General features: G+C 43.7%; 2 protein-coding genes across 6 annotated transcripts; one reads left to right on the plus strand and one right to left on the minus strand.

Moving 5' to 3' along the window:
- The first annotated feature begins 1,017 nt into the window (after positions 1-1,017).
- LOC136179902 (uncharacterized) lies at positions 1,018-9,608 on the plus strand. Of its 2 annotated transcripts, none has more exons than XM_065958340.1 (4): positions 1,018-1,084; positions 2,704-2,760; positions 4,629-5,750; positions 8,194-9,608. In XM_065958340.1, the coding sequence occupies exons 2-4, from the start codon at positions 2,715-2,717 to the stop codon at positions 8,604-8,606; spliced, it is 1,581 nt and encodes a 526-aa protein (XP_065814412.1). In that variant the 5' UTR covers positions 1,018-1,084; positions 2,704-2,714; the 3' UTR covers positions 8,607-9,608. The 2 variants fall into 2 exon arrangements, with proteins under 2 accessions (XP_065814412.1, XP_065814410.1); XM_065958338.1 differs by lacking the exon at positions 1,018-1,084 and adding an exon at positions 1,589-1,718.
- A 287-nt stretch (positions 9,609-9,895) lies between these two features.
- On the minus strand, positions 9,896-13,034 carry si:dkey-11p23.7 (V-set and Ig domain-containing protein). 4 transcript variants are annotated; one of them, XM_020657830.3, is made up of 3 exons: positions 12,899-13,034; positions 10,719-11,111; positions 9,896-10,560 (listed from the first exon to the last, which is right to left on the minus strand). In XM_020657830.3, exons 1-3 carry the CDS (start codon positions 13,002-13,004, stop codon positions 10,136-10,138), a joined length of 924 nt encoding a protein of 307 aa, XP_020513486.3. In that variant the 5' UTR covers positions 13,005-13,034; the 3' UTR covers positions 9,896-10,135. The 4 variants fall into 4 exon arrangements, with proteins under 4 accessions (XP_020513486.3, XP_065814431.1, XP_065814433.1 ...); XM_065958359.1 differs by having other exon boundaries at positions 10,719-11,108; positions 12,899-13,033; XM_065958361.1 differs by lacking the exon at positions 12,899-13,034 and adding an exon at positions 12,396-12,677 and having other exon boundaries at positions 10,719-11,108.
- Positions 13,035-17,621: the final 4,587 nt, after the last annotated feature.

The following is a 17,621-nucleotide window of genomic DNA, read 5'->3' on the forward strand; positions in this document are numbered from 1 at the left end:
ATTTATGCTTCGTGTTTGCCGTCGTCGGCATGGTTATGTTTCACTCACCGATGGACAAACTAGGACAGACGGCCGACCAACAGGAGGAGCCCCCCAGAAATACACCCCAAGAAATGTCCCTAACTACCTGTAAATGTTGGAGAACGCCTTTTAAAAGAGTGTAGAGTTTTTAAGGCGGACTTTCCCAGACTTTCAAGAAAAATATAAGTATTCTAATTTCCAAAAATCCCAACCTGTACACATCACATCCAAATAAATGTTAATTTCCTATAAAATGTTCTTAGCATCAAGTATTTATTCACTATTTTTAAAAAGGACTTTCAAAAAGCAAAAATGAATCTTTAACCTCTCCAAACTTTCCTGAAGTGTCCTCTTAAAAAAACATCAACATAAAAAAAAAACATCCTTTATCTTCTTTAGATGTGAAAATAAATCAGTAAAGAATAATCAGATCAGTTGACATATTCAGTGTTTGTCCACAAATAGAAATAAATAGACTCAGACTGTCCATGATCAGGTCTGCGGCCCCCTCTTGTGTCTGAAAGTTTGTATGAAGTACAAAAACAGAATAAAACCAACAAACTGAAATGTAATATTCAGTCTGATGACCTGTGGTGTTCTAAACAGTCTTTGTGTGTTTGTTTCGTTTCTGCAGGAGAAACTTGATTCAGAGTCAGTAAAGCTCAAACTGATTTGACTGTCAAACTGACTTTTCTCTCGTCTGCTCCTTTAATTCTCTGTCTCACTGCCTTCTCCTCTTCTCCTGACCTCTTCTGTTGTTGTTAACCCTCCTCTCTCCCTCCTCCCCTGGCCCACCCCCCACTCTCTACTTTATCTTCCTCAATTCCTCCACTTCTACTTAAAGTGTCTTTCTTACTTCTTCATCCTCCCACCCTTCCTTCCCCCCTTCCTCCTCCTCACCTCCTTATCTTCCTTTCCTCCCTCTCAGAAACACAAATGTGACTCTCATGCAAACTTCTTACAAATCAGAGCGTTTGACTGACAAATGTTTTGTTTTTGAACCCACAGAGAGACGACGAAGGATGCGACACACTGTGGCACTCGACTGGCGACTGAAAGGCAGGTAAGACGCAGATTTCAAATCAGATGTAAGATGTTTTTTTTTCATTTAAAAGATTCAGTTTGACTTTTATATCAGAGCAGACTATTTCAGATTGTTTGAGGCTTTTCCTCTTTGAATTATTAAAATCTCAGAGATGATTTTTTAGACTTTTTCTTACACATTGTGATAAAACTTAGATTTCCTGCATTCTTATTTTAAAGCAGATAATTTAAAATAAGCTTTTTTTTAAATTAAGCTCGAACCCATCTGGTTAAGAAACAACTGCTATATATCTGTAAAATATACCTTCTTGTGCTTTACTGACTCATTCTTGGATGCATATTTATTCTCTGCATGCCTCAAGTGTATCTATTCTGCCAATGATTTTCTCTGTCATCATACTTCATCTTATTATAATTTCTGTTTTCAATATTTAATTCAAACCCGGAGCATCTTAGCCTAAGAATTTACCATGTACTTATATGACAAGTCGCTAAATGATGGTGCAGTGGTTAGCTCTGTCCCCTCACAGAGCGGGGGTTCCTGGTTTGAATCCCCGTCCTTCAGGAGTCTCTCTGTGTGGAGGTTCCTGGTTTGAATCCCCGTCCTTCAGGAGTCTCTCTGTGAGGAGTCTTCATGTTCTCCTCGTTCATGTGTGGGTTCTCTCCTGGTTCTCCGTCTTCCTCCCACAGTCCAAAGACATGCTCTTTAGGTTAACTGCTGACTCTAAATTGTCTGTAGGTGTGAATGTGAGTGTGTCTGGTTGTCTGTCTCTATAAGTCAGCCCTCTTGTCTTGTGGGGACATTGTTCACACACTGACATTGTGAGGACCACCTGTCCTTACGGGGACAAAGTGCCAGTCTCCATAATTCACCACAGATGTCCTCCTAAACCTCATTCATGAGTTCATGTACTCCTCAAACATGTTAACCAGTTATCTGACGACCTTTTTGTATCCCGTCAGTAAAAGTATGAAGCAGAAAGTGGCTGTGAAAGAGTCTTCAGTTAATCTATTCAATTCAATTCAATTCAAAAAACTTTATTTGTCCCCAGGGGGCAATTCAAAGGCACACAGAGCAGTAAATTAACAACAGTGCAGGTAGACAAAACATTTAAAATATAAAATATTAAGTGTCAATTTAAATACAACTTAAAGCTTAAACTTAACTTAAAATACAAAATATATAAAAAGTATAGATATAAGTGGACAGTGATCGGACTAACAGATGTAAACAGACGTAAACAGAACTATGTGCAGTAAACGAGAAATAAATATATTTATATACAGAGCTAAGTGCAAGTAGGCAAAAGTTTCCATTCCAGTAAGGTCCTAATTTACGTGTGTCCTTGAGCTCGGCTCTCTTTCACACAGGGAGGGGGACCATCTGCTTCCAGTGAAGCATAAAGGTGCTGAAAAAACAACTTTATCTCTCATTCTGGGTTTTGTCCTTTTCAGAGCTCTGTGTTGATCTTTTGTGCAAAAAGCCTTTCTATAAATACACAAAGAAACCTTGTCGGGTTTAGATCTTTATTTTAAATTTCTCCAGATTTCCAACACAACTAAAACAGGTCGGAGGTAAAAGTGACACACCTGAGTCATTGAGAATAATTTTTTGAATTCTGGTTGTTTTTGTTAAAGGTGCCGCCACCATGACACCTGTGCTTGTCCTGCTGATCTCTGCTGCCCTGAACTCAGGTAACACACAAGGTTAAAAAACACTCATGGTGCAGTTTTACAATAAATGTTTTTTTTACAAGTTCTGGGTACCTGGATATTCTTTTAATTCGTGCCTTTCTCGTCCTCTTATGCACAAAATGTATGTGATAACCTGAAAATCTAGATTTTTACCAAAAATGGCAAGGAAAGTTTATAAAACACGAGTTTAATACGAAACAGTCTGAACAAAAAAACGAATATATAGTCAACTGATTTGAAATGTAATAGAACTATGCCGATAATGGTTAAGGTATTTATTTGTAAGTGAAAACACATCATGGTTCTAGCTTATTGCACTTTTTTATTTCCTGTTGTTCCTTTAAATTATTTGAATAATTTGAATGTATTTGTTTGTTGGTTATTCTAACACATTATCTATCAGCGTCACTGTTTTTTATCTTCCTTTTTTGTTTTGTAAACCCTGCTTCTCCCTGTAGGTAGACAATATTTACACATTTTGGGTTAGGGTATAAAACATCATCCCAGAGAGGGGAAGGGGTTCACCACTTGCACAAACTCCTGAAGTTTTCGGGTTGAGCTGCATGCGTGAATACAAACAGCTGAATGTTTCTCTCAGACTTTTTCTGGAGTTTCTCCTCCAGCCTCTTAGTATTTATTCTGCAACAAGTCTGAAGCCGTTTTCACATATGCACTCCGGATAATGTCTAGATAATTACGGAAGGACCGCTCCGGAGATTCTTCCGACCTGGCTGTTCACATATGCTCCTCACAGCTGGAGACTATCTCTGTCAGAGGGGGAGGGGGGTCTCCTAAATTAAGACTTGATGGAAAAAAACAACGAGGAAGTCCGCTACACGATGCTAAAATGAGCATATTTGCCTTTATATCAATGCTATGTGTAATCCAATGGAATGACAACATCCACAAAATAAATGTTTTCATTTGCATTTTTACACAACATCCCAGTTTTTGAAGATATCAATTCAATTCAATTCAAAAAACTTTATTTGTCCCCGGGGGGCAATTCAAGATATAGAGTTTTATCTTAGTGGTACGTTAATACCATGACATCATTCTGCAAAGTGCACTGTTCCCCCTTTACACAACTACAAAGGAACAATGACAGAGTTAACATCGACTTGAGTATCTCAGTTTTGATTAGGTTTTTAACCATCCCCTTTTCGTGCATCATATTTAGTTATGTTTCATCATAAGGTGATGCTTGGCTCTCCACTTTCTTGTTATATTTTGTTCTTTTTAGGGAGCCTATTCTGAAAATCTGGCCAGAGAGTACAGATGGAAACTAGCTTTTTGGCTAACTCTGGCATGTATAGAGAAATGTTAATCAATATGCACCGGCCCTGTAAAATAAAAAAAATATAAAAAAGTTTAGAGATATCAGAAATCGGTTTCTGTCAGCTGACTGCCTGCACAGGCGCGGCCTCAGCCAAAAGGCATATCAGCAAAACAAACATGGAGGGGGCAACACTCCCGAAGCAAAAAAATTCGGAAGTTTCTATTAAAAAGGTGGACACACCATATCTGCAACGCCATGTAGACATTTAATTGTGTTAAATCCGTAATAAGCCACAGTGGTCTCATTTTTCTCTGATTTCTAAATGACCGTGGTTTGTGTTGTAAAAAATAAACATCACAGCCATCTACACAAAGTATAACTACTGTTTATCATGTAAGTCGGGTTTGAACAACCAGGTTTCTCTATGTGTATATAAACACCATATCCTAAATCTGCTCAAAACCAGGATCATAACCAGGATACTCAAGTCCACGTAAACACACTGATTGTGGTGTAATGCGTTTTAATGGAATGAAACTTTCAGTTTTGTCCGTCAGCAGATAATTTTTTCCTTTTCCTGAATCCACAGCCTCTTCTTCTGAAAACAGCACTGGTAAAAATTTCATTCTTGCTTTCCCGGAGAACATCGCCTACTACTTTCCCGGTTCAACTACTAACAAGATCCAAATCACCGCCCTGCTTAATGGAACAAAAGTCAGCGTCACATCTCAAGTTGTGAACTGTACGAAAGACCTGAGCGCAGGGGACACTGAAGAACTTCGGTATGATTCAAAGGTCGAGTTGAACAAGTCCGAAATCTCACAGAACATTCTCAAAATTACCAGCAACGAGAATCTCTCTGTCCACGCCATCAGCCTCAAACACACGAGTATGCAAACAGCTCTGATCATACCAGAAGACAAACTTGGAACAAAGTACTTCATCCCACCGATACCTACGATTCAAGGAACCACAGACCAAGTAAATGAAGCTGTAACTGAAAGGCAGTCTTTCAAGATCATCATCATCAATGCGGGCCAAACTAACACAGTGACTGTTGGAGGTAAACTGAGCAAAACAATGAAACTTCAGCCGTACGAGGTCGGTCAGATGTACATGAATGACTCATACCGAACTGTGAGCGCTGAATATCCCATGGCAGTCGGCTTTGGTCACTCTTGCGCCATACGACACAACTGCACCTGTGGCCTCCTGTACACCATGCTGCCCCCAGCCCAGGAGGAGAAACTAAAGTTCTACATCCCTCCTGCTCTGGCCGAGGACGCTCAAGCTGAAACATTTGTACTCCTGGCAGACGGAGAATCTACCAAGGTAGAGAAATACAATCCAGACAAACCAATGGTCGAATATGCCGGTTCAGCAATCCTCTACCGTCCAGGTCTTCTCCTCAGCCTGATCCCAGAGCAGGACTTTGCCGCCTGTTTTCTTATCAACACCGTTGATGGAGCAAAAATCTTTGCAACGATCGTGGTCAACGAGGATCACACTGACGGGGTACGCATTGGGACTTCTCCTTTGACAGGTCCAGCGTGGACGCCACTGGAGAAAAATTATGTCTCCGTGAAAGTTCTTCTGGAGACCAACAAGAACGTGATTTGGCATACCTCCTCCAAAATGGCCGTCTACTTTGTGGGAAGCAAGGATGGCACTCCGTTTGGGAATCCAGCACCTGTCATCAGTAAATTCCCAGGTATGGACTGTTTAAGCGAGCATCAAAGCTGTAACCATCTGACCCTTCAGAGTCAGGTATTCACTGTCCAGAGTCTCCTAATAAAGGGTGAGATTAGGTCCTGTGTCCACAGAAACTTCTCCCCCACCAACTGATCAATTTCAAGAAGGGGCGGGGCTTCTGATCACAGCTTCTTCAGCAATGGCGGCAATAGAGCTAGTCTTTTGACTCATCTTTCAAGGGAACAGTTTCCAGGAAAAACATTAAGCTATTAAAACAGACAGCTAGTGTTACGATCTCACTTGGGATGCAACGTAAAATTGACCGTGTTCACTCAGTGGCCATTTGTCTATGACATCATGCCCACGGTGGGAAGCTCATACAACTGTGCGTAAGTTCAAACGTAGCCTTGTTTAAACACAATTTCTAATTCAGGATGGGGTTTTAAGCTCTACCATCATTTAAGGTGTTGCACCAGCTGAGGTATTTCCGATTGCCAGTAGGAGTACAGTCAACCATAAAAATGCGGTTGTCATGGTGATGGTGTTAGAATGGTGGGATAACATGGAGGATGAGGAAGAGGAGGAGGAGGAGGAGAGGGTTTAAGCTGCCGATTGTTGTCAGCAGTGTCAGAAAAATTGTCAGACTTTGTTTTTACTACTGCTTTAGTTTTTCCATGAGCCCGGATCTTTTTATCCATCCAATCACAGAGAGCCCTTAAATAACCTTATGTTGTAGTTGGAAGATTTCACCACTAGATGTCACTGTTGTTATCTAACACTGGCTGTAGATGAAGGCTGTAGGCCAGGGTTATTCAACTCAATTGTTCAGGGGGGCCACATTTTCAGAAAGCTTAGGACCCAAGGGCCAGACAAGCTAGGCTGTGAGTACAGGACCATAGATGTTCTATTAAACGGGAGCGCTGTGCTGTTTTTAACGCTTTACTGTGACAACAATGACAGTCATTCAGGGTTAGGGTTAGGATTTTTTTTTTTTAGGTTAAGTTTTCCCCTGTTTATAAGTTATTTCTTTTTTGGCCCCTGGGTCACCAGTTGAATAGGCCCGCTGCTCTCACCTCATCATGATGCTTAATCATATCATACAAACATTAGAGTTTGACTTTGTGGATGAACGTCAGTAAACAGAAGTTATTTTCGGCCGTTCGTCTGTTAAGAGACGATCAGACATGAGGCCACCTTTCATGTCACTCAAGGTCACCTTGCACACTGCAGGGAGAGAGTCGCAGCTCACTGATTGTTCAAATTCAAACCTCATTACTGACACAATATTTTTGGTTAGTTTGGACGATACACTCTTCTAGTTAAGATGAACATCATGTCTCTGTGGTAACCAAACAATAATAAATTAATAAATTAGATTTATATAGCGCTTTTCTAAATACTCAAAGGTGTTTTGACAGGAAACAACAAAAAAACAAAGCAAAAACTAAGAGAACAATACAACATAGAAGTTGTGTCGTGGGAAGAAGATGAGAGTCAGTGGGTGTAAGCGGTGATGAAAAGGTGAGTTTTTAGGGATTTCTTGAAGGAGGTGAGTGTGGGGGAGTCTCTGATGTTTTTAGGGAGAGAGTTCCAGAGGGTGGGAGCGGCAATGGAGAAAGCCCTGTCCCCCCAGGACAATGACACAACTTAAGTCACAAACTTACTAGTTGACACGTTGGGTTTTTTTTGTGGTTTTTGGGGTAGCGTGGAGCTTAAGACATCACTCACTCTCAGCTGTTGCCACAGGTCACCGTTCAACAAGAATTGGCAGAAAAATAAGCATGGATAGTTCTTACACTGTTTCATCTCTTCCTTAAAGGCTTTATATGTGATTTTTTGATCCAGCAGATGTCGCCCTTGAGCACCAGCATGAAACCAAAACAACTGGCGCTGCATTGTTGTGTTAGCATGCTAATGCTAGTGATCTTTATTATGCTGGTATAAATTTACCTGAAATGAGCGTGATCTAGAAACACAGTTAAGCAGTGAGTACAGTATGTTATTCTTCTTTTCTCTAGTCCCTCAATTAAACAACTTTTATACACGAGGGGAGGAGTCAGCCGGCCGTCCCGGCGATGTAAACAAAGTGAAGATAGGACTCTGAAAACTGTGAAAACATCACAGACAGTGGGACTCGGGTGTTACACCCATTGTAGACAGTCATGACTCACAGAGTTATTTTCAGAGGAGATACTTGATTTATATATTTAAGTGTGAAAAATATATGAAGACTTTAATTGTTTAATTTGACGTTTTTAGTTTTGGAAATACTGATTACAAAGACACTTTTCTCCACGCTCTCTGTTGATTAGCCAAAGCTTAAGTCCTGCCGTGCTCGCCATGATTGCCAAAATGTTCCTCCACAGAATGACACACTGCTCATAATGAGCTAAATATCGAAAAACTGCCTTTTTCATTCAAGTTTATCACTGTTGTATTGTTACACCTGAACCTTCCCACAGATTTCAGGGGTTGTACCGTGACTCCTGAGGTCGTCCATATCGGCCCGGCAGATGGCTGGCGAGAATCCCTGCAGTACTGCAAAGATCAACAACTGGAGCTGATCAGCTTCCCCGACGCCGCCGATCATCAGAAACAGATCTATGAGAAGATCAACCAGATCAGAGACGACAGTCTCAAGAGGGTGTGGATCGGCATGCGTCGGAGCTCGCTCACCGGGGAGTGGTACTGGCTGAACAAACAACCAGTCAGTAAAACCGACTGGGCGAATGGAGAGCCGGGCTCGGCGCAGGATGGCCAGTGTGCTATCATGAGAGCAGACGGCAGCGAGGACTTTGGATGGAGTGATGAGGAATGCTGTTCAGACGCCCGTCCTGTCTGCCTCGGCCCCCCAACCTTATTCCCCACTGGGTGATCCAGCAGGGTGGCGAGGGGTTAACAGGAAGGAAGACATGGACGTAGTTCATTTTAATAAGAAGTAGAACATATAGTATGGCCATTGGGTCTCTGAAACAGATGTTTCCAGTCTTCTTGCTAGCATTCTGCATTATTATACTCTAAGTAGTTTTGATGTGAAATACATTTACTCTTTCTTTCAAATCTCCAAATGAAGGCCGCTGAGAGCATGCGCATCGAAGCCTGGGGTGTTTCGACACCCATGCAGTTATTGAATGGCAATTCCCACCAGGTCAGAGAAGAGTAGAAGCTCTGTAAATTTCCATGCATTCACAAAAACAATCCTATCTCTGATCAGTGTCTGAGTTTGAACTCAGAGGTTTGCATTCCTTAAAAATAAAAGCACATTTTATATGAAAGCTGGAATAAAGAGACTCAGGCTAACAACAATAGAAAAAGGCAAATACAGCAACAGACACATTGGGCTGAAGGTCACCAGGGTCAGTCATTGGACCCCTGTACTAAATCTGAACAATCCCCTTGGTTGCTGTTTCCAACTTTTTTGACAATATATGGTCTCTCCCTTCACCTCCTTTCTCATTGGTCTAACCGACTAATCTTACCAGTCCATATTTTCAGTTATCTTTGTATTTTTTATTTTTTTATTTCCTACCTTCACTATTTAAATGAAGCTTGCATTGTGTTTCTTGATGACCCTGATGAAGGCTATAAGCCGAAATTCATCAGTCTAATAAAGTTACCTAATAAGTCTAATAAGTGTATCTTTATGACCTCGTGAAGCCTTTCACTCTGTATGCACCCAGAAGAACCCTACTCTGCTTCTAGATATAGAGTTTGAAATATGAAGTTGTAGACGTAACATGTCAGATAACATTTTTAGCTTTGACATTGAACATTTATCCAGTTAACATTTATTGATTTCCTCTCAGTGTCTGTAAACCTGATCTGAGCTTTTCCCTTCTTTGTGTTCTAAATAAATGAGTGATTCAAAAACAAAAAATATCTTCAGGTTTTTTTTTGTCAGGACTTTGTAAGATTTTAAATCCAGACAATATCGCCTCTGAAGGAGCTTTCATGTCGTGCTAGTGTTGGAGTCAAGACCACACTAAGGGAGACCAAGACACCCCGAGACCAGAGAGTTCCGAGACCGAGACAAGACCAAGACCTTTAGGGATCGAGACCAAGTCAAGTCCAAGAACAAGACGGGACGAGACCAGAGAGCTCCGAGACCGAGACAAGACCAAGACCTTCAGCTATTTCAACTTAATGCAGTACAGTAAGCAGATATAATTTAAAGATTTTATTAATGCACAGTGTACATGAAGTTAAAAGGGTGACTTTTTATTAATCAAAATGAAGTCTTTGTTTTCTTTTTCAGTTTCCATAGGAGGCTTTTGGCTGTTAATTAATTTAAATAAATACAGTTTATCTTCTTCTCACCACATAAATGTGTGTAATAAACCACATAGCATGCTGATTATAAATGCTGAATAAGAGACTTGAAACATGAAGTCCAAGTGGACCCGGTTATTTCCACCAGCAGCTGACTCCCTGCAGAGCTCCTCCCTGCACCATCCACATCCCCATCCCCACCAGCAGGAGAACCTTGGCCCCCAATGACAGCGACAGGAGGAGCAGGAGGGGAGGCGAGGCCCCGCCCACAGATAGCAGGGGTCGGGGGGGCAGGACGTACAGGGTGGCCTGCTCCCTGCCCAGCGGGTTGGAGGCGCTGCAGGTGTACTGCTGGCCCGGCTCCACGTCCCTCAGCTGGCTCACGGTGTGGTAGTGACTCTGGGAGCCCTGAGCCAGCGGGCCAATAAGAGAACCCTCCAGAAGGTCGTCGGGGCCGAGCCACTGGACGTCTGGCACCGGGGAGCCCTGGACCTGACACACAGCTCTGTACCCGGACTGCTCAGTGCCCTCCACCGACAGAGACAGGATCTTTGGGGGAGCTGCAGAACAGGAAACACACATAAGAGTCGCCCCCTGGTGGATACACTTAGAATAGCACATACGATTTCATCTTATAGATTCTTGTGTTTTATCATCATGTTTGCAGTTTCTAAATATAAATGTAGTTTCACTGTTTTTAGATTTGACACCAACATACTCTCCACTCTCAGTTTGGTCCCCAGCTTCTCCTCAAAGCTGATGTGTTCTCGTCCCAGCACCTCAACCCTGCAGTAGTAGCGTCCACTGTCCTGCAGGGTTGCGCTGTTGATCCGCAGCGACAGGTCGTGCTCCCTCGGGTTCCCCTCCAGTCGGAAACGCTGGTCCTGCTTTGGCCCCGGGTCGCAGGTGGCGGTCCCGGAGAGGCTGGTGCAGCGGTACAGGACGGTGGCGCTCTGCCCGTGACCCAGATGCCACAGCACCTGCAGAGAGGAATGCTGGGAGTGCTGCGGGTGGCTGAAGGTGCAGGGCAGCACCACGGGGTAGCCCTCGATGGCGCGGACCTCCGACTGCACGTGCATGGACCAGCCGTCGTCTCCGGACCCGAGGGCTGCTGGGAGGGGGGGGGGGGGACAGTGGTTTAAAAGTGCTTGCATTTGTAAAGTTTTGAGTTTTTTGTTAGCATAATTTTTCAAAACATTGTGGGCGGGGCCATAGACTGCATACAGAGAACAAACCATATGACGTATTTTTGCAGGCCAACCCTGAAGTATCATCTCCATGGGGTCTAACAAGCCTCTGGGATGTTTTCATTGGATTTTGGATCATTGCAGAAAATAATCTCTGTGTTAAACACACGTTTCTGAAGCGTAGGCGTTTTCTTCAGCAGGATAATCTTCACAGATGAACGCCATTTTTATGATGTTTGAAGCGTTAATGCGGCCGACAGAAGTAAAAAGCTAACGTTATGCTAAAGCTAACTACACCACGGTGGGATGATTGTGACGTCACTAGCGTTATGCTTCAGATGATCTCTGATAAACTAATCCACGTAGCTTAATAAATAGTTTACTAACATAATATTCACCTGAACCTAAAGATTAAACCTACAGGAGACATCTCCGACTAGTGAGAGAGTTCCCGCCCTCTGTGTCCGGCGTGATGACCTTTAATGACCCCGACAACCGCTGTAGTCACATTTAGCCGCTTGTTAGCAACCGCCTTTTTAAAGACGAGTAAAAACTTCAAACTTCACAAGTGGAGGTATTACCTAACGTAGTTTATGTGCTCTAACAAAACACCAACATCTCTTCAGCTTGTGTTAACCACAGACCTTATTTCAGGAGTCTAACCACAAACACATTCAAAATCCACGTTGACTTTTAGACGTTAGACGCCATGGCGCTCAAATGCTAACTCACTTCCTGGTTTTAGGACTCCTTCCTGTGGAGCTCTATTAGAGGTCGTCTCAGTGATGTCACCCAATGGTTTCTGAAAAGGTTCTATGATGCTGAATGATGGCGGTCGCCATATTGGAAATGCTAACTTTAGATCAACATAGAAACAAAGAGGTGGAGCTGAGGAGAGGCTTCTAAAGTTTTCCAACGTTCCCACCTGTCACTCAACTCAACCCAGTCATTCAAGTATCTTGAATTGGGATTCACTAGATTAGTTTCTGACATCAGGATGAGGGTCGACCTGGACTATCAGCTGAAGTTTCCACCCGACTTAACCACAACTTCCCTATGGCTGGACATCGTCCTGCAGTCCATCTCTGCCAAGATATCACAGCAGAACTCTCAGTACCGCGGGAAGAAGCAATGGAGGCAAATTTGGAGGATAAAAAGGAACTTCCTGCAGCATGCACTGAAGCATGCACAGGCGTCCATGAACCTACCATGAGGAAGTCAGACGGAGAGGCTTTGTTAGAAAATCCAGCTGCTACAAACCCTCTGAGTCACGGGGTCAAAGAAAAGAGCAGCGCTCTGGGAACTGGCTGAGGAGGAGGGGAAAAAAAAGAGCTTCTGCTGTGGCTCAGAAGAGGAACCAGGGATCTTAGGACCCCCACCACCCAGAGGGGTTCTGGGATGAAAGGTGGAAAAACTTCTGTGAAGGGGCGCCTCCAAGCTGACTCTCTAAACTGAGTCGTCCCCGACAACCACCGCCGTCCTCGTTCATGCACGACCTGCTCCGACCTCCACCTCAGCGGCGAGGAAGTGTGGACAACAGGAACGAGAGGAACACAAAGGAGAAATCCTTCGTGCATATTATCACATGTGATCTTTTGTGACAGCAAACTTCTATTTGTGTGTGTGTGTGTGTGTGTGTGTGTGTGTGTGTGTGTGTGAGAGAGTGTGTGTGTGTGAGAGTGTGAGTGTGAGTGTGTGTGTGTAAGCTCACCTGCTTTAACAGGTAACAGCAGAGTCAAAGCGCTGCAGACCAGCCAGACGTCCATGATGTATACTGCAGAAGAAACCCAATGTGAGTGTGAATGTTTGTGTGTCATTGTTTCTGAGTCAGTTCACCCGAGAAGCTTCGCTGTGTGTGTGTGTGTGTGTGTGTGTGTGTGTGTGTGTGTGTGTGTGTGTGTGTTTGTGTGTATGTGTGTTTGTGTGTTTGCGTGTGTGTGTGTGTGTGTGTGTGTGTGTGTGTGTGTGTGTGTTTGTGTGTATGTGTGTTTGTGTGTTTGCGTGTGTGTGTGTGTGTGTGTGTGTGTTTGTGTGTGTTTCTGTGTTTGTGTGTTTGTGTGTCTTACTTCCTGAATTTCTATTTTGTTTAAAAACCATTAAGACTAGATTATATTTAGACTGGGTGCTTTGTATCACAATGGAAACATGCCACCCCTCTGGACACGCCCCTTTTTCTCACACATCTTTGTGAATATCTCCGTTAGGTTTGTAAAACAAATTTAAACCACAACCTAAGAGTTAATATTTGTCAGTTCAGTTCCTAATGCATCGCTTGTTCCTATTCAGGTGTTTCCAGGTGAGTCTTTTCTATTTAAGGCTATGTGTGTGTTTGTTTGTTTTTTGGGGGCGGGGACTATGCACTTTAGTGTTGTTCATATTTTGTGCTGTTCAGAGAAGACAGGTAATTACCCCGCAGCGACCTCCACTCTTGAAAAATGAATCCAATGCAGAAGTTTAAATCCTGCAGTTCCTGGAGTGTCCACTAGAGGCTGGCTGCAGAAGCACAGGAAGTCACATACACACCCATTCTAAAAAGCCTGTTTTTACCAAGGGGCAACCTCCGGTCTTGAAAAATGAAGCCAATGCGGAAGTACAAAAAACTGCAGTTCCTCGAGGTTCCTCTTGAGGCTGGCTGCAGAAGCGTCAGAAGTGCCATAAGCCCACAGCCAAAAAAGCCCGTTTTCACCACAGGAATCAACATGTTTACAGCCTGGTTCAAAAAACGAGATATATCTGAGAAGTTGACGGCCCCTTCTCCTCACACTGTGGGGGGGGGAATTTTTTTATAACTCATCGGATTTTAATCTATTAAGGAACACGACTATGCCCATATAAGGGTTGTGGCAGATTTGATTGACAGCTCTGCGGTCAGGAGGTCAGCAGGTCAGGAGGTCAGCAGGTCAGGAGGTCAGGAGGTCAGCAGGTCAGGAGGCTAACAGCTTGATCCGTCTGATTTCTCCTCTTTCTTACTTCGTTTGGAGAGTTTGTTTAACACATATCTGACAACATACATGGCTTGCTGTGCGGTTAACAGACCATCCAACAAGTTGATGCTTCAGTTTTCTTCGGTAAGTGATATAGTAGTGTTATATTTACTGCTTACTCATGTGTTTATATTTACGGACCTAGCTTGTTTAGCGTTAGCTTGTAAACCAGTCGACTAACTGTGTAGCTCATTATTTACATTATTTACATTATTTACATTATTTAGAAATGTTTGTTGTTAAGATGTTGTTGTTGAAAATAATGAGTTTGTGTGATGTTAGAAGCTAAAGGTTCATCTCGGTGGTTAACCACAGACTGTAAATATGGTTATCTGATGTTATGATGAATGTTATACTCCACGTATATGTGGACATTAAAAACAAACTTTGTGTAGTAATTATCCGTCAGTAACATAAACTGAACTGAACCTAATGTGCTGTGTAGGTTATAGAGGATGACATTAACGTTACATGGTTGATGTAGTGTCTTAAGATTTGAGCAAACTGTTAACAAATTTTAAAAAAAACTTCACTTTGTAAGAGCATCTGTAACCATTAAGAACTATATTAATAACCATATTAATTTTCACTGAACTCATACACAGAATATAGATGTAGAAATATAAAATATAAATAACATATGGAATGAAAATAAGATTTAAAGCACATAGATATAAAGTATAAGAAATAGTTTGAAGAATACAGCCATGTACTGAGCTCATGTTAATAATAAATGAGTTACTGTATGTTCTGTACTAAAGCACAGAGAGTTGGGACCTGTTAATGATTTAAATAATTCAGGTTATATTTGTTTCATGTTAAGATGAAGTACTATCCACAATAAACTGCTTAATTTTTCCTCACACAAAATCTGAGACAATTTGATGTGGAATATCATTGTGTGAGTGAGAGAGCTGAAAACAGCATGATTACAATAATGTTTATCTTCTTAACTTTGAATAGATGTTGATTACCTGAATACTGGACCTTTGTTGTCTGGGTAGTACACTGTTGGATTTATAAATGTACTCTTACACACAGATGAATACAGAAAAATAGATGAGAACAAACAAAATGATTTAATGAATAACTGATATTTTCTCTCTTTCTTTGTCATCCTGAAGACCTCTCACTAAAAGTCCATGTTCTCCTGGATCCATGTCACATGCTCGAGCTTCTTCAGAATGACTTTTCAACAGTCGAAGTTCTGGTGAGAGAAGATGGTCAGCAGATAGGACAGCAGTACATGAAGGAGCTCCACAAGCTTCAGGAGGAGGAGGAGGGTTTGCACCTTGGAAGACTGTATTCATGCTGTTCAAATAAAACTAGATCTCCTCCAAACAACTTGCAATCAAACTATTTTCTTCCCATTTTAAAACCCTTTGTCCAGTTTAGATGGGAGAAGTTGATATGATGTGATATTGATCTGGGAAGACTACATTTCTAAATCATTTTTAACTGTTTTTATTCACAAGTTATTGATCTTATTTACTCTCCATGTATCTTGATTTAAGAATGGGGCTGTGTTTAAGGGCAAATTTTTGCAATGACTCTGTTCCATCCCACTTTCAGAAATGAACTACATTAGTATTTATCAAAAGAATAAGAAGTTGTGTAAAAGTAGACTTCCTTCCCTTAGCTATTGAGTTGAGCATTAATGCACATTTTAGTCTTGTCATTTCAAATCTGAAATGTATACTCATAAGTAGACATAAAGGAGTCTATTTATACAGAAATATTTATTTAATCTGAAAAACTACATTCAAAAAGCCTGTTTTTACAGCAGAGATGAACATGTTTACAGCTTGGTACAAAAAAACAAATAGGTGTGATTAGCTCATGTCTGGATGGACACACACTGTACGGGGGGTGAATGTTTTGATGACTCATCAGTTTTGATTTGATGAAGGATAAGAGTTATTCACAATAAGGCGTGTAGCTGACCTGATTGACAGGTGGGCGCGGTGTAACGGTTTGTCAGGAGGTTTAAAACCCGCCTCAGCTCCAGCTCTCAGCCTGTCGTTAGGTTGACTGAAAGTTAGACTGAGACAGCATTTCCAGCATGGAGACCGCCATCGATGGGACTCCAGCGCCCCCTGCAGGGACAGACAGAGACCGCCATCGATGGGACTCCAGCGCCCCCTGCAGGAACAGACAGAGACCGCCATCGATGGGACTCCAGCGCCCCCTGCAGGAACAGACAGAGACCGCCATCGATGGGACTCCAGCGCCCCCTGCAGGAACAGACGGGGGACGCCATCGATGGGACTCCAGCGCCCCCTGCAGGAACAGATGGGGGACGCCATCGATGGGACTCCAGCGCCCCCTGCAGGGACAGACGGGGGGGCGCCATCGATGGGACTCCAGCGCCCCCTGCAGGGACAGACGGGGGACGCCATCGATGGGACTTCAGCGCCCCCTGCAGGGACAGACGGGGGACGCCATCGATGGGACTCCAGCGCCCCCTGCAGGGACAGACAGAGACCGCCATCGATGGGACTCCAGCGCCCCCTGCAGGGACAGACGGGGGACGCCATCGATGGGACTCCAGCGCCCCCTGCAGGGACAGACGGGGGACGCCATCGATGGGACTCCAGCGGCCCCTGCAGGGACAGACAGAGACCGCCATCGACGGGACTCCAGCGCCCCCTGCAGGGACAGACGGGGGACGCCATCGACGGGACTCCAGCGCCCCCTGCAGGAACAGACGGGGGACGCCATCGATGGGACTCCAGCGCCCCCTGCAGGGACAGACGGGCGATGCCATCGATGGGACTCCAGCGCCCCCTGCAGGGACAGACGGGGGACGCCATCGATGGGACTCCAGCGCCCCCTGCAGGGACAGACGGGGGACGCCATCGATGGGACTCCAGCGGCCCCTGCAGGGACAGACGGGGGACGCCATCGATGGGACTCCAGCGCCCCCTGCAGGGACAGACGGGCGATGCCATCGATGGGACTCCAGCGCCCCCTGCAGGGACAGACGGGCGATGCCATCGATGGGACTCCAGCGCCCCCTGCAGGGACAGACGGGGGACGACACTCAGGCTTCAAACATTCAGATTTACAGTCTGTGGTTGTAATGGAAGAGAAGATAATTTTGCATGCTAGTACAAGCTAACGGCCGTTGTTGGTCACTTCCTGTCCAACAGGAAGTGACCAACTCACTTGCCACAGAAAACTATAAGATCAAAATGAAGCTCAGATATCTGACACATTTCTGATAATCTCCATGACAACAGGACTCTACAATCCGCTGATGAGGTTAAAGCCTCAGAAACACACACACAGAGACTCTGCACTGAGTGTGTGTGTCCAAGTGTGTGTGTGTGTGTGTGTGTGTGTGTGTGTGTGTGTGTGTGAGAGAGAGAGAGCGAGAACAGTCAGTGTTTGGAGTCTGGAAGCTTCACTGTGAATGCTGCTGCTGCAGTGTTTTTACTGACACAGACC

The sequence above is a fragment of the Labrus bergylta genome, chromosome 8 (assembly GCF_963930695.1).
Source record: "Labrus bergylta chromosome 8, fLabBer1.1, whole genome shotgun sequence".
In the NCBI taxonomy this organism is placed as follows: domain Eukaryota; kingdom Metazoa; phylum Chordata; class Actinopteri; order Labriformes; family Labridae; genus Labrus; species Labrus bergylta.

What these genes read in the sequence shown, in the direction of transcription:
- LOC136179902 (XM_065958338.1), top strand. An exon ending in CTCTGCTGCCCTGAACTCAG is followed by an intron (nt 2,761 to 4,628) that starts GTAACACACAAG and finishes CTGAATCCACAG; the next exon opens with CCTCTTCTTCTGAAAACAGC. An exon ending in TGTCATCAGTAAATTCCCAG is followed by an intron (nt 5,751 to 8,193) that starts GTATGGACTGTT and finishes ACCTTCCCACAG; the next exon opens with ATTTCAGGGGTTGTACCGTG.
- si:dkey-11p23.7 (XM_020657830.3), bottom strand. Translation starts at nt 13,004, where the DNA reads ATGACACACAAACATTCACACTCACATTGGGTTTCTTCTGCAGTATAC. An exon ending in GCTGTTACCTGTTAAAGCAG is followed by an intron (nt 11,112 to 12,898) that starts GTGAGCTTACAC and finishes CCCCCCTCCCAG; the next exon opens with CAGCCCTCGGGTCCGGAGAC. An exon ending in GACCAAACTGAGAGTGGAGA is followed by an intron (nt 10,561 to 10,718) that starts GTATGTTGGTGT and finishes CCTGTTCTGCAG; the next exon opens with CTCCCCCAAAGATCCTGTCT.